This window comes from Lipophrys pholis (genome assembly GCF_963383615.2).
Source record: "Lipophrys pholis genome assembly, chromosome: 7".
Taxonomy (NCBI): domain Eukaryota; kingdom Metazoa; phylum Chordata; class Actinopteri; order Blenniiformes; family Blenniidae; genus Lipophrys; species Lipophrys pholis.
This window is the reverse complement of record NC_137638.1, coordinates 8,349,433-8,377,315: the sequence shown is the minus strand read 5'-3', so window position 1 is coordinate 8,377,315 and position 27,883 is coordinate 8,349,433. Positions and strand designations below refer to the sequence as shown.

Here is a 27,883-nt window from a genome sequence, read left to right as displayed (position 1 = left end):
TGCACACCAGTTGCTCTTCTGTTGCTGTTCTGACTGAGTAGCTCTTCAAGGAGCCTCAATCCGCTAATATTGCTCTGCTCTGGGTGTTACCATGGTAACAACAGGTGCTTCCAGATGAGCCGGAGCAGAAATCTGCAAGATCCCCTCCAGACATGTTTTAAGATGTCTATAAAGTACTCCTTTTTTTTTCAACTGATGATTCGAGCCTGATGTGTTTTTTTTTTTCCACTGAAAAGATCTTTCGGGGATAAGTCGGGGTAATTTTATTTTTTAGTGTTGTCTTGTCTTGTTCATGTCTTGGTATGTGTCTCTGTGTGTTAAACATTGTCCTGTGAATGTCTTTGTTATGGATGGATTGTCTTTTACTTGCCACAGGACTGCAGATGCGAATTAGCCTCCGGCTAAATCTGGTATGATGCATCAAATGGCAACATTTATGTTTAAATTGTACATTGTCCCTGTTTAATAAATTAAATTAAATTAAATCCACTGCCTAATATAAAAGGAAATTGAGCTGAAAATCAACCACTTTACACAAACTTTAAGGATGAAAACGTTAGACAGGGCATGTCTCAGACAGAAAGGGCTTTTGATTATTGAAGTTTGGAGTCTAGAGACCAGGCAAAAATGTAAATGTTCCATATGTGATATAAACAAATGCATTTGTTCAATTTTAATCATGGTCAATATGGTTTCAAAAGAAATAAAAATCTTCTGTAATATTTTAATAGTTTAAGCTAAACTATGAAACATTGAGTAAAAAAAGCTTTCAGAGTGTGCTTGATTTCATTAAATTATGTGAAAACGAGGGACGCACTGATACAATACCAGTACATCGGGACCGATACTGCACAGGGTACTAATACTGTCAGCAGCAGGTGGACAAGAGACCATGAGGGATGTCCACAGTTTGGAGATTCTATAGCATTGATGAGAATGACAAAACTGAGGCAGACTGTAAATTCGGATCTGCCAAAATATCGAGAGGAGGCGAGAGCTAGTTTGTACAACACCAGCACCTTAATCACCAGAGTCATATGGACCAGCAGCTCGATGTTGCTCATTAGTTTCACTGCAGAGTGGACCCAGTCGCACTGAGCCGTGCTACATGCTACATGCTAAAGAGTTTTGAGACTCACACACAAGCGATGCTACATACTAAACATGATTTAAGTGTGACTGATGCACTCATTACCGATGAGCTGGAGCGTGTGGCGGCACACAGCAAGCTTGGCTCCACATTGTGTATTTTGTACGCATGGGTTAGTACGTAGATAGACTACACACTGCCCTATGCATACTGTAGTGTACTGTAGCCTTCAAGGCTGTTGCGCGGAGGTGCTCTGCAGCAATTCAATTTGCGTATCGTTTACGTATGGCTTATAAATCAGACTTAACGGCATTTAATAATAAGTACTCGTATCAGTACTCGGCATCGGCAAGTAGCTAAAGGTTAGAACTCTTTTAAAAAGTTGTCTCTGTGCATCCCTGGCGAAAACAGAAATTGTGTTTCATGTTTTTGAGACACGGCCATCTGTTTGTATGTCTATAGACACACAATCGCCTGAAATCAATTAACCAGAATTTAAATCTAGTTTTGACGCATGCGTTTTACCTTTCATGTCGTGGCCAATCTTCGTGGCCTCTGCTGGAGTCTGCGCTTCATCGAGGACCTCATTGATCTCCATCAGCTCCATCAAAAAGTCCGCCTGGGCTTCGGAGTCGGTGCCCTCCTCAATGCGCATCCCCGCCAGCTCCAGCTGCAAGACAAAAAAACAATAGAAATCTGCTTTCTTAAATGTGCGTCTTGACTGTCAGACGGCAAAGAACAAACGAGGAGCCAGACGGGGCTCGCAGAAAATAAACTATTCTTTACAAGTGAAAGTCAGAGATTTCAAACTCACCATATAAAGACCGCGACTCAAAGGCTTGAGCAAAGTCCTGTATGCTTTGTTCACCAGAGCCGACTGGCTTTCCGAATACTCCTGCTCTTTCTGAAAGAGAGCGTTTGGTTAAGTCTGTGTCTAATGAATGCAGGCTCACTCCCAAAAATACAGAAAAAAAATCTTTATTGTGATATACATTCAAAACGGCTACAGTCTGTGACAGAAGGGAATAACACCGGAGCTGTTTTACCCCTTACCATCTCAATCTGCACCGCTGTCACATTTTAAGACGCAAAGCCTTGGTGATGCTGACAATTAGGTTTACGGCAGGCAGCTCTGCTTGTTGAATTTGAGCTTTCTGGGACCCTTCAAGAGATTCAGGTGTGAGTCTGACAGGGCAGATGTGTGGAAACGAGACAGGGAGGAAAACATGTCGGAAATGCTTGGCAGATCTGAGCACACCGTGCAGCTATCGGGTCTGTCAGCTCTGGTGGAAATCAATAGGCTCTGGCCCATGGGCCCCTTCGTGTGAAGCCGTTTCTGTAATAACAACCATTACAGTTCGGTGGCTGCCTTGTAGCCTTGTATAAGTAATGAGTTTTCTATACGTGATGAAGACCCCTGAGGCGGGAAGATGTCTAATTAAGAAGAAATGGCCAGAGGTGCTGATAAATAAACCAGAATCAGTATGATATTGGACAGGTTGTGTGTGAAGGAGCCATTTATGCTTTCACTCCTCACTGCCGAATGTGAGTTTAGCTTTCAGGTCATGCCATGAAAACATTCTGCATTGTGCGTTTCCACCTGAGTGTACAGAATAAATTGCGTGCAATGCAGTGCGCGTCGTCTCCTCCATTCCTCCCCCATCTTATTTTCAAAATGCTTATTCTTCCCGAACTGCTTTCTTAGTGATCTCGGGAAATTGGAAAATGTTAAAATTTGCCACAATTTACAACATAGTAAAATAAACCACAAACACCACTTAGCTTTACACGGCTTAGATCCAAGAGCACAGATCTCATTTCTTTCTGTGAAAGCTGCCCGAGTCTAAAATGTTTGTGTAAAACATCAGCTAAAAAGCCTCCTGAGCATAACTCTACTGTGGGCTGAATTAACAAGCACTTCTCCAAACCTATTTTCTCCCACCATGTTCTGGTTTTACAAAAGACACTTGATACCATTAAAACACAAAAGCCAACCAAAATGTAAGCTCTTTCCAGGATTTGTACTATTCAGTGCATCATGTTGATTATATTCAGCTTCATTAAAAATGATCTTCAGTGACTGAACTTCCAAAAAGTTAAACAAGGAACAGCCAATTTTGGTGCGTCGTGTTTTGATCCGTCATTACTTTAACCATGTCGCCATGACGCCACACAGAATTGCCACGACCACAGAGGAACCTGCCTGTTTGGTCAGACGTGTCCAAAAACGTAATTCCAAATACACCTACGCACCGAAGTCTGTGGTTCTTTGGCATCAGATAGCGTGTCTGTTTCAAATGAAGAGAACCATCTCAAGGTCTTTGTTCATGAACAATGTCGGAGGGGGGACTGTCGGATTTAACGGAAGGCAAATGTTGCATTAACTTTTCTCACTGCTGTGGACAGTTATGAAAAGACGAAGCTACTCCGATTACCACTTTGCCCATGTTATAGTCGGCTGATCTTGGCCTTAATCAAATCTTCTAATTGCTTCCCTGTGGTACAGTCGTTACAGAATATTATCAGAGAACGGGTTGTCATAGCAGTCTGCTTTTTTTTTTATTCCGTCGCCCATGCGATTGCCGTTTCGACAAGAAACATCTCAAATATCTTTTTATTATTTGGTCATTTTCGTTTAATTGTTGTGACTAACCTCTAGGTGGGATTTGAGGTTGTTCTATTAAGTGAAATACAACTTCGAACTTTACCATGACAAAATAAAACTAGAACGCAGGCGTCTTAAACATGCTGCCGTATTTCTGCTGGAAAAAGGGGCACTACCGAGAATGGTAGAAAATCACAACAAGTGCAGCTGTCAGATGTAGCAATCACACCAGCAGTGGTTAACTGAATTACCTTGTGACATGCAATACATCGTCTACCATAGATAAATAAATAAATGTACATTCTGCCCCCACAATTACCGTGGAGGGTTTAAAAAAATGTTTTATCCTTTCATTTGCCAATTATTGATGGATCACCAATCAAGACAAGCCCAGGATGAAGATTTGTACAACTGGAGAGCTACGTTGCCTGGATCTTTCCTTCCAATGTCTTTGTTCCGTTTGGTCAGATGTTCATTAATGTCGATTAATTTAGAGAAAGCCTCTCGACTTTCTCCCTCGTTTTAGCAAGTCATAATCATGACTGTTCTGCTATCAATGTGCCTCCCGGGCAGCAGGTGAAAGGCTTCAACGCTGTTCTGGTCAACCTCTATTCCATTGGACAGGAAGAAAAGAAGCCACCTGTTGCTCAATAGGCTCACAGTTTGTCCTCTGCAGTCATGGCTATATCCGCTAGAACCTCTTGCACATACAAGCAAGGCTACTGATGATCACATCGTTTACCCACGTCGACTGCTCCAAATCTGACCCTCAATTCTCAAGGAAAGTTATCCACTTATCCTTTTCAACATTCTGGAGTTTGAGTGCTTTTACCTTCTCGACAGCTGTAGCCTGACAGCTAAAACCTCCTCTGACTTCATAATGTCGTAGAAATCTTCCATCGCCTGTGTCTTCTTTGTTCTCATCCTTACATACACACAGGAAGCGAATACATTCTCGCCCTCAACTGTAGTGATGAACATTTGGCCTGAACCAAACTTCAAACCTGGCGGGCCCCATTCTTTGTGTCAGACTCACACGTGTGTCAGTCCTGGAGGAGTTTGAAGGGGTCATATTATGCAAAATTCACTGTAACGGTTTTTCAACAGTAATGTGTATCCCCATGTCTGGGAATGACCCCCCCAGAAGTGAAGGAAATCTGTCATCTCTCTTTTCGTTTGTTTCAATGTTTCCACAATTAGGCAGCTCGGCTCTGGCACATGGCACCACGAGAGAAAGTACTTCCTCCACTTCCCAAGATGGGCATGTGTGGGCGGAGCCAGTCCAGCTCACACAGACACAGCAGATTGTGAATGCAGTTCATATGATCCAATATTCAAATGGTTGGAAATCAAGGAAAAGCTGAATTTGGGGCAATAAACTTTGAATACAAGGTTTTTAGACCAACAAGACCCATGTGAAAGTGTTGAAAAGCTGGATAATATGACCGCTTTAAAGCAGAACCGCTGCTCCTCCACACTGAGAGGAACCAGTTGTGGTAGTTTGGGCTGCTAAGCAGGAGACTCACTTGTCACCTTCCATTGGAGGTGTACAGTATTGGCCAACAGGGTTCGGGCTTCAAAGTTAGTACAGGTTCCAATGGAGGGAATAGGACTTTTGCTTTGCATTCAGTTTGAGCTCAGGGCTCCCTGGGATGCACTGCAATGTTTAGGGAAAAGGGGATGCTTCAGTTTCTCTACTGTCCATATTGCCACAATGACCACTATAGGGAGGGAGAAAGTGAGGTAAAAGGATATAGAATGGATCCTTTCCTTAGACATTCCTTCAGTAAATATCAAGATACATATAAGCAAATGTGAAAGCCTTCTAAGGAAACTGAAGGATTTGCTCTCTCTCTATCTTAGAGAAGATTGATAGTTCACATATGTCAATAATTCACTCAGTTAAGTCCATTGGGTATGATTACCTTTGCACCTGACCATATGTCAAACTCCAAATTAGTCGTCACTAAACTCGATGAACTCCCTGAGACATAACCAAGGTAATTTCCTCTGATTTGCCAAAGCTTCTCCACAGCAACAGAGCAATTATAGTTGTGTTTTCATTTCATTAGCTGAATGGGGCTCCTCTGACTAGAGACTGACCTACAGTATTTGCATAAAATCAGTGATTGCCACCTTCTAACAATCTGACAATACTCAGAGGTATTCATTTTTGAAAAATGTCAGTGAACAAGCCAGGGGCCTGGGGTTTTAACTCAGGAAGATAACATATATCCGAGAAGGAGACAGAGGAACTCAAATGAGAAGCACAAAATGAAAGATTGTGGCTTGATCTTGATCATAAACAAAACAGATGCAACACAAGATGCAAACGTAAAACAATACATATTGACCTACGTGACCAAACCAAGACACAAACCAATTATATTTAGAAAAATGCTTTGTGAAATGTATATATTAGTGCTGTCAAAAATAACACTTTAATTTAATTAATTAATTTTAAACGTTTAACTCATTAATACATTTTTACGTAATTACCGCAGATTTGTTTACTTCCCTTTTTTTTGTTTGTTTTTTTTAAACGGGCGCAGCCTCGTGGCCACAGAGCAGCACAATACCGAATGGAATATTAAGGCAGAAAGTTTCACATTAAAAAAGTTACCTGACGGCTGATTGAGAAAGTGAAAGTCACTAGTTTTACTTTGTAAAACCGAATTTAATGACCACAGAAATAATTCTGCAGCAAAACAGCAGGTTGCCATGTTGGCTGACCAGTCGCCACCAAACTGCTAAAGCTTGAGGAAATACTCGCAGGTGAAATATTAATTTCTCCTCTTTCTCTCTTCCCCTGGCTCGTCCATCTGTCCATCCCCCCAAAATAGCTTTTTGGATTTAAATATAGTCTCTGTTTGTTGAAAATAATTCTGCAGTTTTCCCTGAATAAATATCCATTTCAAGCGTCAGTCTTTAGTAGAAAAACAATGCAATTAATCGCATTTAATTTGTAAAAAATTTTTTTATAATAATTATTGATTGACAGCGCTAGTATATATACTTGCGGTCTACTGACTTCTGGCAAGGACTTTTTGCATATTTATCATTTTAATGTATACATTTATTTACATTCACTTACACTTTATATGCTTATTTGATTGCTTTCCATGTATATATGAGGCCTCTTTTGTGTCTCCACTATGCCTATATGTTACATGTCTTTATGTTGCTCGATGTGCTTTGAATTGCAACCTGGGGACAAATAAAGTGACGGAAATTGGAAAAATAATAAAAGCAATCCAAACTGTTGACATCAAGCCACAGAAATATACACCCAATAGTGTAATGGCCATGGAGCATCACAGAGCATAAAAGCAATACTGGAGAAAGAAAATTGCAAGAAAAAGATGCAAATCATCTGGTTAGACTTGTGAAGATTACTTGGAAAAAACTTTGTTAGGGAGCTGTAAAGACTTTACAAGAGTTTTGTACAACACGTGCTAAAGTCACAAAAAAAAACAAAAACTGGCCTGATTAGCTGACCCTTCATTTTTTTCCCTTCACATTCGTGTGAAGCCTCGGTGGTTAAGATTGCTTGGGGTTTAATTGGAAATAACCTTATTGGCCTTTGTTGCGTTTCTTTTCTCCTCGGGTTTTTATTGGAGGACGTGATTCTTGTGGTTTTGGTTTTCTTTTGACTCTCTTCCTTTGTTGTTAAGCAATCTACCTGACTCATTCTAAGTTTCATGTTGCTTTCCCTTTAATAAGCCAGGCGGTAACAATTACATATATTCGTACATTCGTCTATTCATGACACTTTGGTTGGTTGTAATGTTTAGAAACAAATGATCAAGATGTAAAATCATGGCAGTTTGCCAAACGTAACTCCTTTTTTTCTCTCATGGCCCTGACCAACATCATTAGCTTATGTATCCTTATAGTTAAGTCATTTTATCAGCTTCTTCCTACATATTATAATTTAAGTGCACCGCATTTAGGCACAATGCCCCGGTGGGCGTCTTAGCATGTAAAGGTAGAGCGGAATTAAGAAGAGGTGTAATTAATAATGCTCGCGGCGGCCCAGCACATCCTACTCCAGGGTAATTGTAAAGTACATTCGGGCTCACAGGAATGACCTCCAGGGAGATTTACTGGCGGTGAGCTATGATTAATGTCATTAGATGCACTTTTCTCCCAAAGGAAAGATTACAGGAAAAGCCTGACAGGCGCAGGGGCCCTCAGGGTCAGACAGTCACTCGGAGACACAAAAAGACAACAAAAGCAGTAGAAATGAGAATGAAAACCCCCATAAAGTGTTGCACTTTCCACACAGACGAGATCTGAGCTTTTTCAAAAAGTTGTGTTTTCACTGGCTCCGAGCACCGTTGTTGTATGAACAGACACCCAAAACACAACTAAAGTTTTGTTTTCACTCGAAAATGTGGTGTAAACAGGGCCTAACTCTGACATGTGAAGGGAATCCAAAAGGAAAGTATTTATAACATTCTTTCTAACGCCAGTTACAGCAGCTAAAGTGGGCCCTCAGCACCCAGATCATTCACAACAATGTTAAACCAAAATATTACGAAAGATTCTGCAGTGGCATTATTGGGGCAATCGACAGCAAAGCCAAAATATGTCTCACACATTCTGATAACGGCAGCGATCAAATTTATCACAGTCAACTGGACAAAACCTGAACTCCTGGAATAAAGAATGTGGACCGGGAACATTTGTGAAATTTTTTAGATGGAACCATTTCAGCTTGATTGTTTCTATGGTTTACAAATGAATGTAAATAATGAATGGCATGGGAAAAGTAACATTTATGTGTGTGAGCTGCTGAAATTCAACTGAAAAAAAAGAAGCTAAATGCCACAGAAAACAGAAAAAGCTGTAAAAATGACAAAGAAGCCAACTCGCAACGGTACCCAAAAGAAAACAAGAGACAATTGGACCCATAAACAACCGTAAAGGGACAAAAAAGAAACACTAACAAACACAAGATGGGCTCAAAACCAGAAATACAACAGATCGTTTGAAAGACAAAAACAAAATACGAAGAATAAAGACATGACTGTGCCCAGTAATAATAATAATCATGGCTTGTCCTCATACGAACAAATATATAAAGTTGCTTATAATATTATATCATTATATTCTCATCACATACTTTATTTCTGTATTCCTTTCCCTTGTTGGTATTGTGCAGTAATTACTGTATGATATATGTCTGTATGTTCATCGGACTCTTCCTGTTGTCTATGCTGCTGCCACGCAACAATTCCACACACGGGATCAATAAAGTATATCTAACCACTCAATATCAATAATATTTGCATTTGTAGGAGTTCTTTTTCTTTTTCAAATGGCCCCTGTTCTTTTCATCCTTTTTATTTTTCTCCGCTTCAGCTTGCCTCGCCACTGATTGCCTGTAACGTTAAATGCAGCCCATCGAGGGCCAAAATTTGTCAATGTCTTCCACCGAATATCTCTCTGAAGTTTGCCCGGAGTTATTCCCTTGGTCACATCACAATGAATCATGCTAACAAAACAGAAATGCACACTCAAGCGTCCTAATAGGGGACAAAGGGGTCGGACCCAATTTCCCATGTGGCGGTGTGGCTAATAGATAGGAGAGCGTCCTCTGACTCACTAAACCACCTCACTCAGCTGATCTCTATTCCCCTTCCATCCTCCGGCCTACCGCAGATTTCTGGCTGAAGTTGTCCGGGTGAAGAGACCTCTGGAGCTGCAGATATCGTCTCTGCAGCTTTTGTGTGTCCAGTGTGAATGTGTGATCGCTGGAAGAAGGAAAAAAAGAAAAATAGAAGGCAACACAGGGTGAAATCAAATGGTTTAACTGACAAAACAAGTTCATGATTATGGAACTTATAAGCAATGTGTGGTTTGTGATTTCGATGAACTGGATGTGATGTAAATGTAACGCCACATGAGTTTTTTTTTTTTTTTAATGATACTCTCCTAACTTCAACTTTCAAAGTGAAAACTTCTAACTCGCACCTTTACTCTAATCCTTTTATTGCTTATGGATCACAACAGCTGTTAACAAAAACGTTAACTGTGAAGTTCATTAGGAAGTCAGAAATCCATCAAAATGTTGTACTTAGCTTGAGACCGGACTTCCTGACCACTGATGGTGAGGATTGGACATCATACACTATCCACGCTCATTGGTACACCACAGGGGTGTGTACTGGGGCCCCTTCCTATAACCCTTCACCAATTCATACCAGTAACTCAATAGTTGCCGGTGATAACACCATAGAACAACTGATATGAAAGAGCAATGAATCAGCCTTCAGACAAGAAAATTTGCATTTCACTAGATGGTATTTTTTCACAATAATGCCACACCGAAGAAGGAAATGTGACTGGATTTCGAAAGATTGAAGCACAACGAACAATCAGGATGCACAATGATTTATAGAAATATAGAGACCCTAAACTGTGGTTCTACAAGGTACAACTGGTGAACTAACGGACCTGCAGCCGGTGGTGAGGGTGGCGGATTCCATCATAAACAGACCTCCATCCAGAGGCCAGCCACACAAGACGGCCTACTGACCCTGGATATCATCTGTTCTCCCTGCGCCCTCATGGAAAGAGATACTAACTCTTTAAAACCAATAAAAACAGCGTCTACCTCGAAGCAGCCAAACCCACATTTCGTTCTCATTCTGCACTCCCTGCTCGAGCCGCTGAACGTTATCTCCTTGTTTCTGCAACAATGATAATACATCATTTCCTGATATCATCAGAATGTGAAACGCTGCAACATAAAAATGTATCACGCTAGAAATGTGAAAACTTTCATCTTCCACCCAGGAACATTATCAGCATGAAATGTGGCAACACATTATCACATTATCACATTTCACTGTGCAACTTTAACAGGCTGTAACTTGATGCAAATGTATTGCTTCAAAACCTGGAGCTAAGCATCTTAAGTTTGAAAAAATATATATCAGGATGTAAAATTTCCGCATTGAAAAATGACACCAGTGTTTTGCTTCGTGGCAGCAGTACATACAATCTATTCCACCACAGTTTTCATGTATTGATTTCATGAGCAAGTAGCTGAAAAGATCTCCCATTTGTAATCTAATCGAATCACTATCGAAAGTGAAGTTGAATAGGAGTTTACCACTGTGAATAACTTCATTGCATGTAATCAGTGGAACCAGTCAAACTTAGTTTCTCGGCATCAACTTTATTATTCATCATACAAAATAATTCAAAGGGCATCCAAAGAAATATTTCCATCTGCGCAACATCAAACCCAGACACGAGTCTGCAGCGATAACTTGGGAAAATATTCATCTGCAAATACTACACAAAACTCAACCGTGCAAACAAGAAAGCAGATATTAACAAGATTCAGGAATCCATCCGTCTTCTGTGGGTCTGAAATCATTTCAGGTGACGAGTGATGTGATAAATCAAAGGTATTCAATTCTGTTTGGAAATTGTGGCTGTTGTGTATTACAGGCTTAAGAGGAGAGCGACCACCTGGTTTATTATCAGGATATCAATGCAGACCGTATTTGCATGTCTATGAAGAAACAACTATTTGTGAACAATCTATCTATCCTCATTGGTCACTTCTTATCTGTACTGGGGTTACTGGGTACAAGGGGTGGGCAATTAGTTTCCCCAAGGGGCCAGATGAAAAATTAGCACTACTATTCAGGGCTGAGACATACTGCAGTTCTGTTCAATAAGAAAATTACCTCTTGATAAAAAAAAACAGTTTGTGTCCCAGTTTATGCCTGGTAATCAGGATCGATGTTTTTCTCCATTTCAAGTTCAGTAATTTTGTAAATTAAAAAAAAAAAACTTTTCCTTTAACCTTTTCTTTTCACTGTGAACCACCAAAACTGAAAAGTAACCATTGTTTGTTTTGCTACCCGTAGTGCCACACACCATGTGGCAATCAATAATGTATTAATGACCGTGACGATAATAACTTGCAAATTGTACATGCATCATGCACATTAACTTTCATTTGATTCAGGATTTCCCAGTTACAGGGCCAGTCACGCTGATCCAAAAGGCCACGTATGGCCCACGGGCCTTATGATGCCCAGGTCTAGACTATCCCAGCAAATGGGTGATAAAACCTTGATGCACCATGTTAAAGTCCACTGCATGAATGGCTCAGGCTTGGGTGATAATGCTGGCAGTTTGAACTCTTACTCTAACAATATGCTGTTGACTGAATCCCCATTCCAACTCGCATGGCAGCTACAACCCCTTGGAATTCAGTGAGAATAGATCAATTACCATGCATAGGGAGATCATGCAAACTAAAAGGAGCCGCCCGAACTGGACATTGACTCTGATTGTGCGTGTAGTTACTGGACATTTCTAACTGCCAGACATGACAGGATATGTGCAGGAAGTCAGCAGATGTCTGCACTAAAGAAAAACTTTGTTAAATACAGAAAGCTGTGCACACAAGACACTCACCAGTCCATGATCTTGAAATAGGAGGTCCCTTCATCTGGGCGTTGCACCACTTTGCATGCCATGCAGAAGAAAGCGGGTGTTTTGTCAAGAACCTGTTGACAGTTCCAACAGCTTTGTTTCATATGACTTGTGGAGTACCTCCCGATCGGACACAGTCCTGCTGTGTAGTAAGACAGCTCAGTTTTAAAACCCGGAGCTGGGAACTTGCTGTGCCATGTGTCCTTGTTGTTACTGTAGCTCACAGACCTGCACAGAGCCCCGCATGAAGCGGCTTTACAAACCGGCTGCAGGCTCGTCTTCAGCCGCAAAGAAGGCACAGCAAGCCGGGGAGAACACACGCTCCGCAGACACTTCGCTGTCAACATCTCAGAGGTTAAATGGAACTAGATCCAGTTGAAAACAAGTGAAAATAACCCTGTTATGACATGAGCATCACTCCCGCGGAAGTCATCCTGCTTCGTGTGTTGGTCCGCAGCCCGCAGCGCCACCGCTCGGCCCGGCGGTGGAAACGCAGTGGAAACAGCAGCTAGCTCAGCTGCTAGCCACACCGCACTCAATTCCTCAGCAATTAATGTTACATTGAAGTAACCAGCAGCACAACGTACGAAGTAAGTTGAACGTCCTCATGATGTTTAATGTTGGCAACAGATGTACCGCGGTGTTATCGAGCACGGCGCTCGGCGGGAGGTAAAACTTCATTAGCTGCTAGCCTCACAGCTAACTTTGCTATCGTGTTTTAGCATTGGGGAAAACGCTCTCGCATTGCTATCATCCGCGATATGGACGGTAACTTAATGCTAGATAGTTGTGGTAGTGTGTCGCAGATGTTGGTAGGATTCGGGCAAACGCGCCGTGGCTTTAACTTTTTGCTGAGTCGCTCGCTCGGATACGTAGAGATGACAAAGACGTGTCATGCTAGCCTTACAGAGAGGCAAATACAAACATGCAAACTCGTTCATGAAATGTCATGTGACCCTCGCGAAACACGCAAATGTATATATGATCAAGTGTTGTGTGCAAGGTTTAACTCTGAATATGCTCTGAAGGTAACTTCACGTCGTCTCTTCCAGGTGTTCTGAATAAACCGCATGGCTCTGAGAGAGGCAATGCTTCATGACGAGATGTGGCTGGTCCACCACAATCATCATCATCATCATCATCATCATCTGGCAAAGGAGCACAGATAACGCCTCCAAACTGGCAAGTATTGTCATGTCGCCACACGACTTGTTGCTGCTACATGGTCTGCCCTCACAACCCTGCTGCACTGGAACAGTAGTGGGACAGTTCCTCTGAAGTGAAGCCAGGGTAAATACACTCAATTTGGCCACGGATCACACTAGACGTCTGGACTCCTGGCCTTTTTACTGCTTCCTAACAAAGTACGCGCTGTGCGATAAGTGCCAACTCTTGATCCCGGCCTTCTGATGTGTGCGTGGAGGTGTGTGTTTTGAGGGTGCAAAAGGTGACGGCGGAGTATTCCAGAGAGACACCGACTGGAGACAGCGGCGTCTATAAGGTAAACAGGATCTTCTCCTGAAGGTCGAGGGAGGTGCTTCTCAAGGCCCCCACAGACAATACTCTGGGTATTATTAACGGAAACGGCTAAGAATAGAGAGCAGGGGAGCAAGGTGGCTCCTCTGGCGGCCGCCTTGTTTGGGTTAAATGAGCCAAAACGGAACATCATCTTTAGAAGAGTGACTTCTGGGTGTGGCGCACTCGCAGAAGGCAAGCGGTTGATTTAGAGGGCTTCACAGGACTCGAATGCACACACGGCTGTTCATGCATGGAGTTGTTGGGTTTTACGGGAGTGCTTTGTAAGTAAAGTTATTTCCATAGAATATTTGTATATCGTGTTATGTTAATCACTGCATATTTTAATGCTTTTTCAGCTTGAATATGTGTTTGCCAGGTGTTTACACTTGTAGCTTTAGTCCTGAGGTCTGCATAACACGTGTAGATTAAGGATGCATGCATCAATTAATCAAATACTTATTTTGTTATAGTTGAAATTCAATTTCAATGACATTGTTGATCAATTAAAACCAACTATAAGTTGATTGTTTGCCCTATCACATAACTTTAACTGTATGTGATTGCATTTGTGGGTTTCTGATTTACAGTGTGCAGTAAGGCAACAAATCTGAGGCGGAAAAAGTTATTAAAAACTGACAACGGATTTGGAAACTAACAGACTACATAAAATTATTAATTAGGTGTATATTCTTATTGCTTCTCGGTGAGCTCCTAATATTTAGATATAAACACTGGCAGGAACAAGTGGGCTCCACAATGTCTGATAACGTTGTCCAGCTTTGTGTTAACAATTTGATAAATACAAGCATTTAAGTAGATGGCAACTTTGTCATCTACTTAAATGCTGAGACCGTACGGCTCCAATAGGACGTGGATGCACAGTCGATGGGAACATAATCCGGTTTGAGTATATGCACATTATCACAATATTGATAAATTTGTGATATATTTTTCTGATGGATTTTATCACATTTTTGGAGGAAAAACACGTGTGGAGTACTGTTTATTTTTGCAATCTGTATCCCGTTACATATAGAACTAAATCTTTGACACTTATAAAGCAAATGTCACTGCTTAAACTCTGGCCTGGCGTGCATGTATTTAAAAGGGGATGATGCCTCCGAGAAGCGAGTTTGCATGTCTCAAATTATCCATCATCATCAATCTGGAGGCCTCATTAGAGATGATGGATCTGTTTAATCCACCGGATCAGTACTGGTGTCATTACTGAGGCAGATTGTTGTCCCTCATGAGATGTTGCAGTCTTTATACAATGACAATTTTACAGCTTATTTTTCAAGGTGGTATTTTAAAGAAAGCAAAAATGACTAAATATGAAATTCTCAGAAGAAGTGTGATAATCAGCTTCAGTAAGAAAATATGTAATGTGTCTATATTTACGAGTTGAGCTGCTGATTGGAATCAGTTTTTCTATGATTAAGCCAGCATGTGTTACTGTTCTCTTAATTTGTTCGTTTGTTTTGTAGCATATATTTTCCAGACAGCTGCCTCTCTGTTAAGGATTTTTTTTTTCTTCTTTCTTTTTCTTTTACAACAACAGCTCCTTAATTCCTCACTTAAATTGTGCCGTGAGTAAATTAAAACGGCAGACAAATTGACTTTATAATTCATCGACACCCGTTTTGCCATTGGGCCGGATCATTTAAAATGCTACATTTCAGCTCGACAGCCCATCGAAGGGAGATAAATTGAACCCGTTTAACAATTGTGCGATCAATAATATGAAAGTCCACTCAGAAATGTCACACGGGAAATTCTTTGTCACAACTGCTGATTCATTTCTCCTGGCACCCTTTAGATTGATCATTTGAAATATCGTGATGGATGACCTTGTTAGAATCATAGTACAGAATTGTTGGCTTGGTATCATGTTGTGATACTTTCAAAGGCTTCTTAATTATTTATAGCACTACATACTATTTTGATCATGCCCTGAACTGTTTTTATCCCCTCGTACAGGTAAACCATGATCCCCATCACTGAGTTGCGGTACTTTGTGGACACACAGCCAGCATACCGCATCTTGAAGCCATGGTGGGACGTGTTCACCGACTACATCTCCATTGTGATGCTCATGATTTCAGTGTTTGGCGGGACGCTGCAGGTCACACAGGACAAGATGATCTGCCTGCCCTGCAAATGGGTGGTTAATGAGACCTGCAAAAAGAACTTCAGTTCCAACCTCTCCGCTTCCTTATTCCTGGAGCCCAAAGGGATACAGTATGATCTGGACCGCCACCAGTACAACTATGTCGACGCCGTGTGTTACGAAAACAGACTCCACTGGTTCGCCAAGTATTTCCCTTACCTAGTATTACTCCACACCCTCATATTCCTAGCATGCAGCAACTTTTGGTTCAAGTTTCCTCGGACTAGCTCTAAACTCGAGCACTTTGTGTCCATCTTGCTGAAATGCTTTGATTCGCCGTGGACGACCCGGGCGCTTTCCGAGACCGTGGTCGAAGAAAGCGACCCCAAGCCAATGAAAATGAACGGCTCAATGGACCACAAGGAGTCTGTGATCAGCGAGGATGTGGAAGCGAGTGTTCCCATGCTGCAGCGCACAAAGACGCGCTTTGAGCAAGGCATCGTCGACAGAACAGAAACCGGAGTGTTGGACAAGAAGGAGGGCGAGCAGGCCAAAGCTCTTTTCGAGAAAGTCAAAAAGTTCCGCATACATGTGGAAGAAGGAGACATTGTGTACAGACTGTACATCCGTCAGACTATTATCAAGGTCATCAAGTTTATTTTGATAATCTGTTACACAGGGTATTATGTGCATGATATTCAATTCAGTGTTGACTGTTCTGTAAATATAGAGAGCCTGACCGGTTACAGCGTGTACCGCTGTGCTCACCCACTGGCTACACTTTTTAAAATCCTTGCCTGTTTCTACATCAGCTTAGTGGTGGTGTACGGTTTGATCTGCATGTACACGCTCTGCTGGATGCTCCGGCGCTCTCTGAAGAAGTACTCCTTCGAGTCGATTCGGGAGGAGAGCAGCTACAGCGACATCCCCGACGTCAAGAACGACTTTGCATTCATGTTGCACATGATAGACCAGTATGACCCTTTATACTCCAAGCGCTTCGCGGTGTTCCTCTCGGAGGTCAGCGAAAACAAGCTGAGGCAGCTCAACCTCAACAACGAGTGGACGTTGGACAAGCTGAGACAGAGGATAACTAAGAACTCTCAGGAGAAGCTGGAGCTGCACCTTTTCATGCTCAGCGGGATTCCAGACACAGTGTTTGATCTGATGGAGCTGGAGGTCCTCAAATTGGAGTTAATCCCAGATGTTACCATTCCGCCGATTATCGCACAGCTGGTCAACTTGCGGGAGATGTGGCTTTACCACACGCCGGCCAAGATTGAAGCCCCAGCGCTGGCGTTTCTGCGTGAGAACCTCAAGTCTCTGCACATCAAGTTCACAGACATCAAAGAAATTCCCTTGTGGATCTACAGTTTGAAGAATCTCAGCGAGCTTCACCTGACGGGGAACCTCAGCGCCGAGAACAACCGTTACATCGTCATCGACGGGCTCCGAGAGCTCAAGAGGCTCAAAGTTCTTCGCCTTAAGAGCAATCTCACCAAGCTACCTCAAGTGGTCACCGATGTGGGCTTGCACCTCCAGAAGCTTTCCATCAACAACGAAGGCACCAAGCTGATGGTGCTCAACAGCCTGAAGAAGATGGTCAACCTGACGGAGCTCGAGCTCATCCGCTGCGACCTGGAGCGCATCCCGCACTCGATCTTCAGCTTGCACAACCTGCAGGAGATCGACCTGAAGGACAACAACCTGAAGACCATTGAGGAGATCATCAGCTTCCAACACCTCCATCGGCTGGTCTGCCTTAAGCTCTGGTACAACCAGATCGCCTACATTCCCATTCAGATCGGCACCCTGACCAACCTGGAGAAGCTGTACCTGAACAGGAACAAGATTGAAAAGATCCCCGGCCAGCTTTTTTATTGCCGCAAACTGCGCTTCTTAGACTTGAGCCATAACAACTTAACTTATATCCCGACGGACATCGGCTCCCTCCAGAATCTTCAGTACCTGGCAGTGACCGCCAACAGGGTGAGCACACAATCACCGTCTTCAAACGTCTCTAGCTTGGTTGATTGGACGAACAATGTTATATTTTTTTATTGTCTACTGCTCACAATAGTCGTTACAAATAACGATCTCTGTTTCCTCCTTCTGTACCGTTAAAATCTAGATCGAGAGCCTGCCTAACGAGCTGTTTCAGTGCAAGAAGCTTCGCACTTTGAACTTGGGCAACAACTGCCTGCAGTCTCTGCCGTCGCGGTTCGGAGAGCTGACGGCGCTCACGCAACTGGAGCTAAGAGGAAACCGTCTGGAGTGTCTGCCCGTGGAGCTAGGAGAGTGCCGGCAGCTAAAGAGGACTGGGCTGGTGGTGGAGGAGGACCTGTTCAACACGCTGCCTACCGAGGTGAAGGAACAGCTGTGGAAAGCCGACAAAGAACAAGCTTGAACCGGCGCATCGGATCCACAACAGAGACTGACCCACTGGGTCTGGGAGCTAGAGGGTCACGCCTTCATCGTCCCACAGGCTCCCGGAAGCAGGCAGGGCTCCCGCAGCGGCAGTGTACTGCCAGTAAGGTTGGGTATCGAGAACCAGAACTCTTGATTCTGGCACTTTCCGTTTGCTCCCCTTCCTCTGTTTGATTTTGTTTCTGGCAACTGCCGTCACACCAACTTTCTCAGGCCTTTCCAGTCTCGCCCACAAACAATGCTTCTCGGCAATAATGTAGCAGTGCCATTGTCGTCCGAATCATGCGTTTACATTTTACACTTCTCAGTTAAGATGGAGAAGTCAGAGTATGCAAAACTCTGGGCCAACGTTGCTAAAAAACAGAAGTATTGTTCAGTGCTTAACACGGCATGCAAAGCAATAAAACTGAAATCGAGAAACTCGGACAGCAAATTCTTTTGTTTGGAAACACGAGTGTTGGTTGGGTCCGTGGTTCAAAATGATTGACTCGTTCCTCCACCTACTGGATTTCTTTAAGAAAATTGTATGACAGAGGGCAGATCCTTTTTTTGCAAAGTTTTGCGTTCGCCTTGGTCACAAGCAAGTAAATCTGGATGGTCATTGTGGCGACTTCGCCTCTTCCGGTTTTCCAGATCCCTCCCGCTGCTGTTTGACGTGCTTTGGTTTGACACTGATCCCAAGTTTGTTTTGAAGAGCAGAGCTGGGAGACTGTTAGCGGTGTCAGATTCAGATTGGAGGCAGGAGAACATGAAGTCAGCCTCTATCCAGGAGATTGAGAAAAAACAGTAAATACACCACTGATTGTTGCCGACTGCACCAGCGAGCCCGGTTCCTCCTAACAAAGCCTCTCCTCGGGATACCCAACCTTCACTGCTAGTATACTTTTCAGTGTGAGTAGAACAAAAACTATTTCACAGCCGTGCTGCATTTATGTTGATTCTTTTTTTTTTTCTTCTTTTTTTTTTTTTTGCAATGAATTGCACAAAACCAAAATGAACAAATCTGGTGGGAAAAATGCTAAAAATGTTGAAATGAATGCGATGAGTTGCGCGTGTTGGTCGTATGTCTGAAACTAATAGAAGCTTACCTGAAACACTACCATGGGTCATTGAGTTTTTACCCTTGCTGGGGTTGTTTTTTTTGCTTATTTACCTCAAACAAGCATGAGCATCCACAAATAGCTGCATTTTAAAAATGTATATATATATCCTTTGGTCTCCAGTTTTCCTCAAAATTTGTGATTGTTGTGACATCATAATTGGACATTTTTATCTCGGTAACAATGATTTTGTGTTTCTTTGAACTTCCAAAATATTTAAATTCACACACATTAGATCGTTTTAGAAAGTGAGATGCAATTTAATTTATTCTCTAATATATATTTAGTGTTAAAACATCACTTTATGAAATTTGACACAACTGAAATAAGACCAGATACATTCCATTTATTTAAAATACCTTTTATTGATTTGCCTAAACGTGTGTGTGTGTGTGTGTGTGTGTGTGTGTGTGTGTGTGTGTGTGTGTGTGTGTGTGTGTGTGTGTGTGTGTGTGTGTGTGTGTGTGTGTGTGTGTGTGTGTGTGTGTGTGTGTGTGTGTGTGTGTGTGTGTGTGTGTGTGTGTGTGTGTGTGTGTGTGTGTGTGTGTCAGATTCGTTGCCTTAACTTTTTTCTTTTGTACTCTCGTTGCATATTTCTGTTGTAACAGTCTGAGGATCCGGATGTTTGTGTTGTTTAATCTCATGTTTTGCTCCACTGCTTGATTTTGAAGCACAGAAGACATTTGGTGTCTAGAAATTATGAATGCACCTTATTGGGGTCGCATTACTTTTACATGATCCCCGAGCTGAAATGTTGGCAACATCTTGTAAATGGAATTCAGAAAGGAGCTTCCAGGATGTCCTGGAACATTTGTAGGAGTTCACGACTCCATCGTGTGAACTTTAGTTTTGCTCTAATTAACCCCGTAGTGGTTGTGGAATCGAATGGATCTTCATTTAATTTCCTCGAATTTGAAAGTTTAAGGCGTGGGTCCTCATCGAGCAACTTTCAGTACAGTTGCAGACGCCAAAATAAAAAATAAAAAAAAACAAGTGTTGAGGTCTGTGTCATGCAAATGACACGAGAGTATCCTGCGAATCTCAAGCGACTGTTTGTGCAGCACACATGAAAACTGCTGATAAGGTGGAACTGTTACTTCGCCTGGAGGTCGTGCGGCATGCTCGTGCCGTAGTGTCAACTGCAGTTCCACGTGGCAGTTGTGTGTTTTCTCACATTATTTAGTTTCCATGACCCGTCACAAGACCACGTGGGGGGAAATCCACCAGGGAGCGAGCCATGTCGTCTGAATTAGCCAGTAAAGTTGCTCCAGTCTCTTGGCAGCTGGCGCTGGGAGTTAGATTATTCACGACACAAACTCATCTTGGGAATGAAAGTGCAGTTTGGGTTTGTTTGTTTTTTTTTCATCAGTGTTTGCATGTGTTTGTTTTTAGTACCAGATGCACCTCTAGCAAAAAAAACAAAAAAAAAAAACCTTGTCCCTGCCAGTGAAATAAAAAAAAAAAAAAGGATGATGAAACTGAAGTGATTTTTTAAAACATCAAAAAGCCCCAAATTACAAAGTAATTTCTTTGGATTTTGACTCACTGGATTGGATAAGTGAGCTGCGGCCTCAAAAGAATCTTCTTTTCACTTTGATGAGCTGCAGCTTTTCCTGCCTGGCCGCAGTTTTGGACTTAAAGATTCCCTTTTAATCCGCCTCCATCTTTTCTGTTGGACACATTAGAGCCCAGGACTGCGTGTCCAGGCGGCGGCGGCGCCGATTACAAAGTGTGTCTGCTGTCCAAATCTGGCAGCAGACCGTTCCATTGTGAAGCCGGTGTCAAATTACATGCAGCCTGGAATCTGGTCAGCAACATGAACTGAACACATCGCTGCTTACTTCTCGCTAACTATCTCATGAACTATCTTCATCTTCAAACTGCACAATCAAAAGTTTTACCACCTAGGAATGAAAGGTTTGGGGAAGGTATTACAAACACCAACTCCCGAGTTGATGCACCGTGACGCGTTGGTGTTGCAGATCAGAAAAAGGGCGAGTCTTAAACAGACTCTTTCAAACTGCATTCATGGCCAGTACGGGGGAAAAGGGGAAAGGGGGGGTGGGGGGGTGGGAGGGGGGTTCCTGTAACCCTAGATTACAGGAACCAACTGTGGTGGATTTCTGATGAATAGCCTTCAAAATAGAAGCATCACGTGTCTCCTTTATTGTCTCATAATGTTCGCAGGTATTTAACTCTTTGTTGTTGTTTGTTTTTAAATTCATCGCCTCTTCGCCCTGCTTTGGATAAAAGTTGACGACTTTCCGCCCGAGACCGACTTCCTTGGACTTGTGTTTTTGCCGCGGCAGGCAGAAACTAAGGCTGCAAAGAGATGTGGAAGTCAAGATCAATGCACGGCTCTGACACAGCACAAAACACACACAATAGGGGTTCTTCTTTTAACCCCCGAGAAGAATGGGAGGAAGACAAAATAGCAGTTTATGTTTTAATAAAACTAAAAGTGTTGAGGAACTCGGACGACAGCAATATAGGGGATAGTAACTGGGGTGAAACTGATGGCGTACATCCGTTTTCATGTTGAACTATGCTATATTGTGCAATATCGCCTTTATTTCAGGCCGGTGAAGGTTTTTTTGTACCCCCCCCCCCCCCCCCCCCACACACACACACACACCCCACCCCCCACCCCCCACATGTGCAGAGGCATTTTAGTCACAGGCATATTTGCACTACAGATCCTCCGTCATGTGTTTCACTTCCAGGCTTCGTTTACACGACGGCGAAAAACCTTCTTTTGCGTTTCGAGGGTCTGTTTACACGTCGACGGCCCTCGGAGCCGCTGGAAACACAGGAGAGGCGCTAAACGGACACTGTTCTCAAAGCGTTGCCGTCAAAACGTGGAAGGTTTTCTAAAGCGAAATCACAAAAAATGGTGCGTCTTCTCCTGCGACGTTGCGTAAATGGGGCCTGAGAGACGCTCCGTGTATACCAGTGGGTTTCAGTGTCTTGGAGGGACAATATTGGAATAATGTTTTTTTTGGGGGGGGGGTTAGTGCAACAGTTGCATTTGCTGAATAAAGGATATGAACTCTGCTTTTTATCCTACGATCTCAACCGCCATTAACAATCATGTTTTGTGTGAGAGAGAGGGAGAAAAAAAAAAGAGTCTGGCATTCAAACAAAATCACTCATCCACCTTTCACACTAATAACCCCCCCCCCCCCCCTAATATATACAATTTAATATGACCTCCATAATGGGAGGCTCCGGGTGGTCGACTGCCAGCCATGAGATTAAAATGTGAACTGACTCTTTATGTTAGTTTTTCCTTCACAGACAAACTAATCTTTCCTTTGATTCCCGAGCGTAGCGTTTGAAACGACAGCAATACGACCTCTGATGAAGACAATCAGCTTCTCGAATTAAGACGAAATGTAAAGTGTTGCGGTGAGTCCTGTGCGTAGCTTGTTAGTAAACTGGTATTGGTAAGTAGATTAGGTTTTTAATCTCATGTTTTCCGTGTTTTCCCTCCTTTCTAGCCTTAGACCCGTTTCTATTTTTTTTTTTTTAACAGCTGTTGTTAGTAGAATTATTGTAGGAAAACTAAATTTCTCAGGAAACCAGCTAGTACTCACTTTTCTTTCGAGTTCATTGCCTATTTTTATTTTTATTTTTTTATGACACCTGGTGTTTTTTTTTTTATTAATTTAAACAGTTGTGATGACATTTTTATATGCATTTGTATGTTTTTGTTTCTTGTTTTTCTAGTTGTGGTGTATTTAATATTTGACTGCTGGTTTGAAACAAAAAGTGAGAAACCGCTCAGTTCAACCCGATTTTCTTTATTTTGTTTTTTGTTTGTTTGTTTTTGGTGGTTGGTCATGTGTTAACTGAGCTGTGTCATGTCAGGATCATGTCTTCATTGGTGGTGGGGGGCGGGGGGGGGTCACGTGTGCAAAGTGTTTTGAGTGCGTGCGTTTGCACAGTGAGACTTTCACATCGCTTTCATTTCCGCGTTTCTTAAAAAGTCTCCGCTCCGGGTACAAAGTCATTGTCACTCAGAAGTGACTCAGCAGAAGTGCGGTTCACACCGGGTTCTGTGCAGCATTTTGTTTTTTGCCAAAAGAAAATCACCAATGCAACGGTGAATATTCTGTTTGATCTTGTCTCATTCTGTCTTGTACACATTCATTAGGGTAAAATGAAATAAACTTGGTTGGCCAAAGCGGTTGCGGTGTCTCTTCTTCTACAAACGTGAAACTTGGGGCAGAAATATTGATGGTATGGAAAGTGAGAATAAAGTCTTCCAACAGTCTAAACCTATAGCTTGGAGTTCAAAGAAAGGTCTCATAATCAAAAGTAACTGGCAGGTTCCTCGCAGTGGTACTAGAAGTCAAAGTAATACCGTCCAGTGTTACTCTGCATTTAAATGATATTCTCAAGGAGTCTGTGATCAGCGAGGATGTGGAAGAGAGTGTTCCCATGCTGCAGCGCACAAAGACGCGCTTTGAGCAAGGCATCGTCGACAGAACAGGAACAGGAGTGTTGAACAAGAGGGAGGGCGAGCAGGCCAAAGCTCTGTTCGAGAAAGTCAAAAGGTTCCGCATACGCGTGGAAGAGGGAGACATTGTGTACAGACTGTACATCCGTCTGACTATTATCAAGGTCATCAAGTTTATTTTGATAATCTGTTACACAGGGTATTATGTGCAGGATATTCAGTTCAGTGTTGACTGTTCTGTAAATATAGAGAGCCTGACCGGTTACAGCGTGTACCGCTGTGCTCACCCACTGGCTCCACCTTTTTAAAATCCCCGCCCATTTCTACATCAGCTTAGTGGTGGTGTACGGTTTGATCTGCATGTGCACGCTCTGCTGGATGCTCCGGCGCTCTCTGAAGAAGTACTCCTTCGAGTCGATTCGGGAGGAGAGCAGCTACAGCGACATCCCCGACGTCAAGAACGACTTTGCATTCATGTTGCACGTGATTGCAGGAGACACTCCTGCAGGTTGCAGGGGTGTGGGGGTTATTTTTTTTAAAGAAATATACCTTAAATGGTACATTCTAATGCATTGTGTATTACTAAATACATTGTGGCATGTGATATTTTTGTAATATTCCTGAGTCAAAAGATATATTTGCAGGAAGCCCTCCCTTTTTGCAATCAATCAATCAATTAATGAAATACTGCAAGTCAGATATAAAAACAACAAAGAATATAGGCCAAAGGTTAAAATATGTATCAGCATGGTGCAGGAGGCCAGGCAGTGATCAGCACAGAGTTTTTGGCAAAACCTGTTTTTAATTTTCATGTTTTTTTTAATTTCATAATTAATTTATTTATTTGTTTAAACAGGGACAGTACATTTTAATGAACATATCTAAATATGTCAGATTATAGCCATAGGCTAATTTTAATATATGTTGTCCATAGACAGGCTGATGTAAAGAATGTTGAGACAGAGAAGGTAAAAGGAAATCAGTAAGTTACTTTTAAAGGAGTAACTAGTAATAGGTAATCGCATTACTTTTTCAAAGTAAATGTGACAACACTGGTTATTAATTTCTACAAAGCCGCTATGACTATTTTTCTCGCGGAACCTTTGAACGACTGGGAACGTTTTCCGCACGGACGGATATCAGCAACACACACGTTCTGAAACGAAGCGCTTGAAATGGTGAGTTTAAATTTTCAAGCTCCAGGAAAGGTTTCCTTAAAATCATTATCAGATGTTTCCCGGGGAAGTTATTCGGTGATATTATGTTTTAGTGGTGATAAAGTAGGACGGGTTCGGTCAGCTAAATACACCACTGACGAGTTTGCTTCAAACATGCTAAGCTAAACAAAGCTGTGCAGTTTGAATTATTCCACGAGTGTTTGTTTTGTTTCTCCTCTTCTCAGGCTGTCACACTTCAAACAGACCTGGGAGAGATTAAAATCGAGCTATTCTGCGAACGCACTCCCAGAACGTGTGAGGTGAGATTCATCCTGCTGCTTTTACATGATTCTCATCTGTGTGGACAGTTTGAGAAATCTCACGTGGTTAGTTCTGTATTGAAATACTAAATGTGGTTCACGGTTGGTTTTTTGGGAATGACACTAACGAATTACATTTCTACTACAGTAATATGTGACAGTGCATGTATACCAGTGTATCTCAGGAAATCAGTAGATTTGCGTTACTAGGTAATTAGGAGAGTAACTTGTGTGTTACCTCTAACCGTGTCTCTTGTTTAGGATGTCTCAACTCTTACATATCTAACGAATAACTAACTATCTCATAAATAAATCTAGGATGCAGTGGGCGGCTACATGAGGCTGCTCTGGGGGGCTGATGGGATTCAAACTTGTGAACCACAACTCCACCACATCTATTGAGATTGATTTAGATTCACTGAATTCACTAAAACGGTGCAACGTTCCTTTGGATTTCATTTTCCATTTATTTCTCATCTCCAAGCTTTCCTATTCATTCTAAATATATATTTTATTGTGATGGAGATCTTACTCTGAGTAAGATCGACCTGCACCGTACTGTAAAACGCATGAAATCTCAACGGTATGTAAGGGTTAATAGCGTGTCGTGACTTTTCGATTGAGCTGTTGGTCAAATGGTGGAGTATAGATGTTGTTTTAATCTGTTTGAATTAATCAGTCATTGTTAAAAGTCCAGTGGGGTTTTTAGAAGTCGTGCAGAACTTTCCACTTGTTCGTCAAAGAAAGTGTTTAATGAATAATATTCTATAAGAACATTGTTATTTTCATAATGCCGCTCCCCCCGATCTCCTCGCAGAACTTCCTGGCTCTGTGCGCCAGCGGCTTCTACTGCGGCTCCGTCTTCCACCGAAACATCAAAGGCTTCATGGTGCAGACGGGCGACCCCACAGGTGGGAGCTTATTGCGGCGTTTGACACCATGAAGCAGACGGGCACACTCACTCTCCTTCCTTTGGCTCCCAACACGCAGGCACCGGGAAAGGAGGGACCAGTATCTGGGGCCGGAATTTTGAAGACGAGTTCAGCGAGCATTTAAAAGTGAGCCCCCCCCCGCCCCTCCCCCTCCCGTGTTGAGGTTCAACCTTTTTACCACTTGTGCTTGCTGATCACCGTCCCCTCTTGTGTTTCAGCATAACGTCCGGGGCGTGGTCTCCATGGCCAACAACGGGCCCAACACCAACGGCTCGCAGTTCTTCTTCACGTACGCCAAACAGCCGCATCTGGACATGAAGTACACCGTCTTTGGAAAGTACGCGGCGGAAACATCTGTAGGATTGTGTTTGTGTCAGAATGTTGTGTTCGGTGTGCCTCTTTCTCCCTCAGCGCTGTCGACGCCTGGCAGGAATCCACAGGCTCTTTCAGTCCATTTGATAATCTGACTTTGTCTTTAACCGGCAGGATCATCGACGGCTTGGAAACACTGGACGAACTGGAAAAGCTGCCCGTCAATGAAAAGACGTTCCGGCCGCTGACTGAAACCCGGATAAAGGACGTGACCATCCACGCGAACCCTTTCGCTGGATAGCCGACCTCCACTTCACAGAACGGTGGCCAGATTTTTAAAAATGTTTTTTTCTCACCTGAATCTGTATATTTGGTCATCTTCTCTGCACACATTTACATTTGTCTTGATAAAAAAAAGAGAGAGGGAGGGAGAAAATTAATTGTACTGCATCAAATTAATTGTTTTTCCAACATAAACGTGTAAATAAATAGTTTTGTACGGGAATAAACCCTTTCTATGTCTGAAAGTTTGCATTAAAAGTACCACCAATGCTGTATTTCGAGAGAAAGAAAGTTTTTGAAAGTGTTAGTGGAGAGGAGGAGCTGTACAGGCAGGAGGAGGCAGAGTTTGGCCTCCTGGTGTTCAGACAGTAATCCTTCTTGGAGCATATCTCAGACAGAGGAGATGATGATTGATCCCAGGAGGAGGAACAAGGCGCAGCACATCCTGTTATTTATCAGTGAGACGGGGCGGAAAAAAGTGCAGCAGTGACTACTTTCTGAGGATACGAAGATGTTTGGCTCCAGATTCTTTTTTGACTTCTTCAGGTGTACAGCAGTCTGGTACGGTGGTGACAAAACAAGAAAACAAGACAATATGAGTGGTGAAAGGTCTAGTAAGGGTCATCATTGAAAATGAGGGAAAGAAAAGTGGGTGAAAAATGTTTAAGAAGAAAACTAAACCGGATGAAATAATGGAATTACAAGTTAAAATTCAGAAACAAAATGAAAAACATGGGGGGAAAAACAGATTTTTTTGAATCATTAAGCATTCCCAGAGAAAGGTTGTGTTAATGTTCCATTTCAAGGTGAATAAAACAATCAAAGCTCTATATTTTGGGTTTAACAACTGAATTGACAGGTTGTGTGTCAAATGTGCAAAAATAGCTCCTGGAATTTTTTTCTACACACACGCGCACACACATTCCCAATCTATTCTAAATACAGTCTTTACTCCACTGATCAGAATGGGCTCATTCAAAATGAGTTTGACCTCTGAACCCTTCACACCCTGGACACCTCTTCTCCCATTGTTTCCTGCAAACTGCCAACATTACTGTTGCACTTCGACACATTAAAATGCATATGAGCGTGTTTTACTTTC

The 27,883-nt window shown here is 42.5% G+C and overlaps 3 protein-coding genes across 6 annotated transcripts in view; 2 read left to right on the top strand and 1 right to left on the bottom strand.

The window, feature by feature from the left end:
• Positions 1-13,412, bottom strand: part of hscb (HscB mitochondrial iron-sulfur cluster cochaperone) — a 21,882-nt gene extending 8,470 nt beyond the window's left edge. Inside the window, exons 1-5 of one of the 3 annotated variants that reach the window (XM_080468162.1) lie at positions 12,390-13,282; positions 12,144-12,303; positions 9,358-9,454; positions 1,905-1,994; positions 1,616-1,760 (exon numbers count right to left, since the gene is read on the bottom strand). In XM_080468162.1, the coding sequence (XP_080324288.1) occupies positions 1,616-1,760; positions 1,905-1,994; positions 9,358-9,454; positions 12,144-12,265 (454 nt within the window). In that variant the 5' untranslated portion in view covers positions 12,266-12,303; positions 12,390-13,282. Of the gene's footprint in view, positions 1-1,615; positions 1,761-1,904; positions 1,995-9,357; positions 9,455-12,143 lie in introns of all 3 variants that reach the window. The other 2 variants (XM_080468160.1, XM_080468161.1) reach the window with 2 other exon arrangements.
• On the top strand, positions 12,633-27,883 carry ppil3 (peptidylprolyl isomerase (cyclophilin)-like 3). Of its 2 annotated transcripts, XM_080468163.1 has the most exons (7): positions 12,633-12,751; positions 13,214-13,343; positions 25,181-25,255; positions 26,073-26,166; positions 26,246-26,313; positions 26,406-26,524; positions 26,674-27,883. In XM_080468163.1, exons 2-7 carry the CDS (start codon positions 13,257-13,259, stop codon positions 26,798-26,800), a joined length of 570 nt encoding a protein of 189 aa, XP_080324289.1. In that variant the 5' UTR covers positions 12,633-12,751; positions 13,214-13,256; the 3' UTR covers positions 26,801-27,883. The 2 variants fall into 2 exon arrangements, with proteins under 2 accessions (XP_080324289.1, XP_080324290.1); XM_080468164.1 differs by lacking the exons at positions 12,633-12,751; positions 13,214-13,343 and adding an exon at positions 24,898-24,956.
• lrrc8ab (leucine rich repeat containing 8 VRAC subunit Ab) lies at positions 12,635-20,727 on the top strand. The gene is made up of 4 exons (XM_080468159.1): positions 12,635-12,751; positions 13,214-13,343; positions 15,660-17,778; positions 17,921-20,727. The coding sequence occupies exons 3-4, from the start codon at positions 15,667-15,669 to the stop codon at positions 18,194-18,196; spliced, it is 2,388 nt and encodes a 795-aa protein (XP_080324285.1). The 5' UTR covers positions 12,635-12,751; positions 13,214-13,343; positions 15,660-15,666; the 3' UTR covers positions 18,197-20,727.

Coding starts and splice junctions, on each gene's coding strand:
- lrrc8ab (XM_080468159.1), top strand. CDS start 15,667: ATGATCCCCATCACTGAGTTGCGGTACTTTGTGGACACACAGCCAGCA. Junction 17,779..17,920: donor TGGCAGTGACCGCCAACAGG/GTGAGCACACAA, acceptor GTTAAAATCTAG/ATCGAGAGCCTGCCTAACGA.
- ppil3 (XM_080468163.1), top strand. CDS start 13,257: ATGACGAGATGTGGCTGGTCCACCACAATCATCATCATCATCATCATC. Junction 25,256..26,072: donor GCACTCCCAGAACGTGTGAG/GTGAGATTCATC, acceptor ATCTCCTCGCAG/AACTTCCTGGCTCTGTGCGC. Junction 26,314..26,405: donor AGTTCAGCGAGCATTTAAAA/GTGAGCCCCCCC, acceptor CTTGTGTTTCAG/CATAACGTCCGGGGCGTGGT.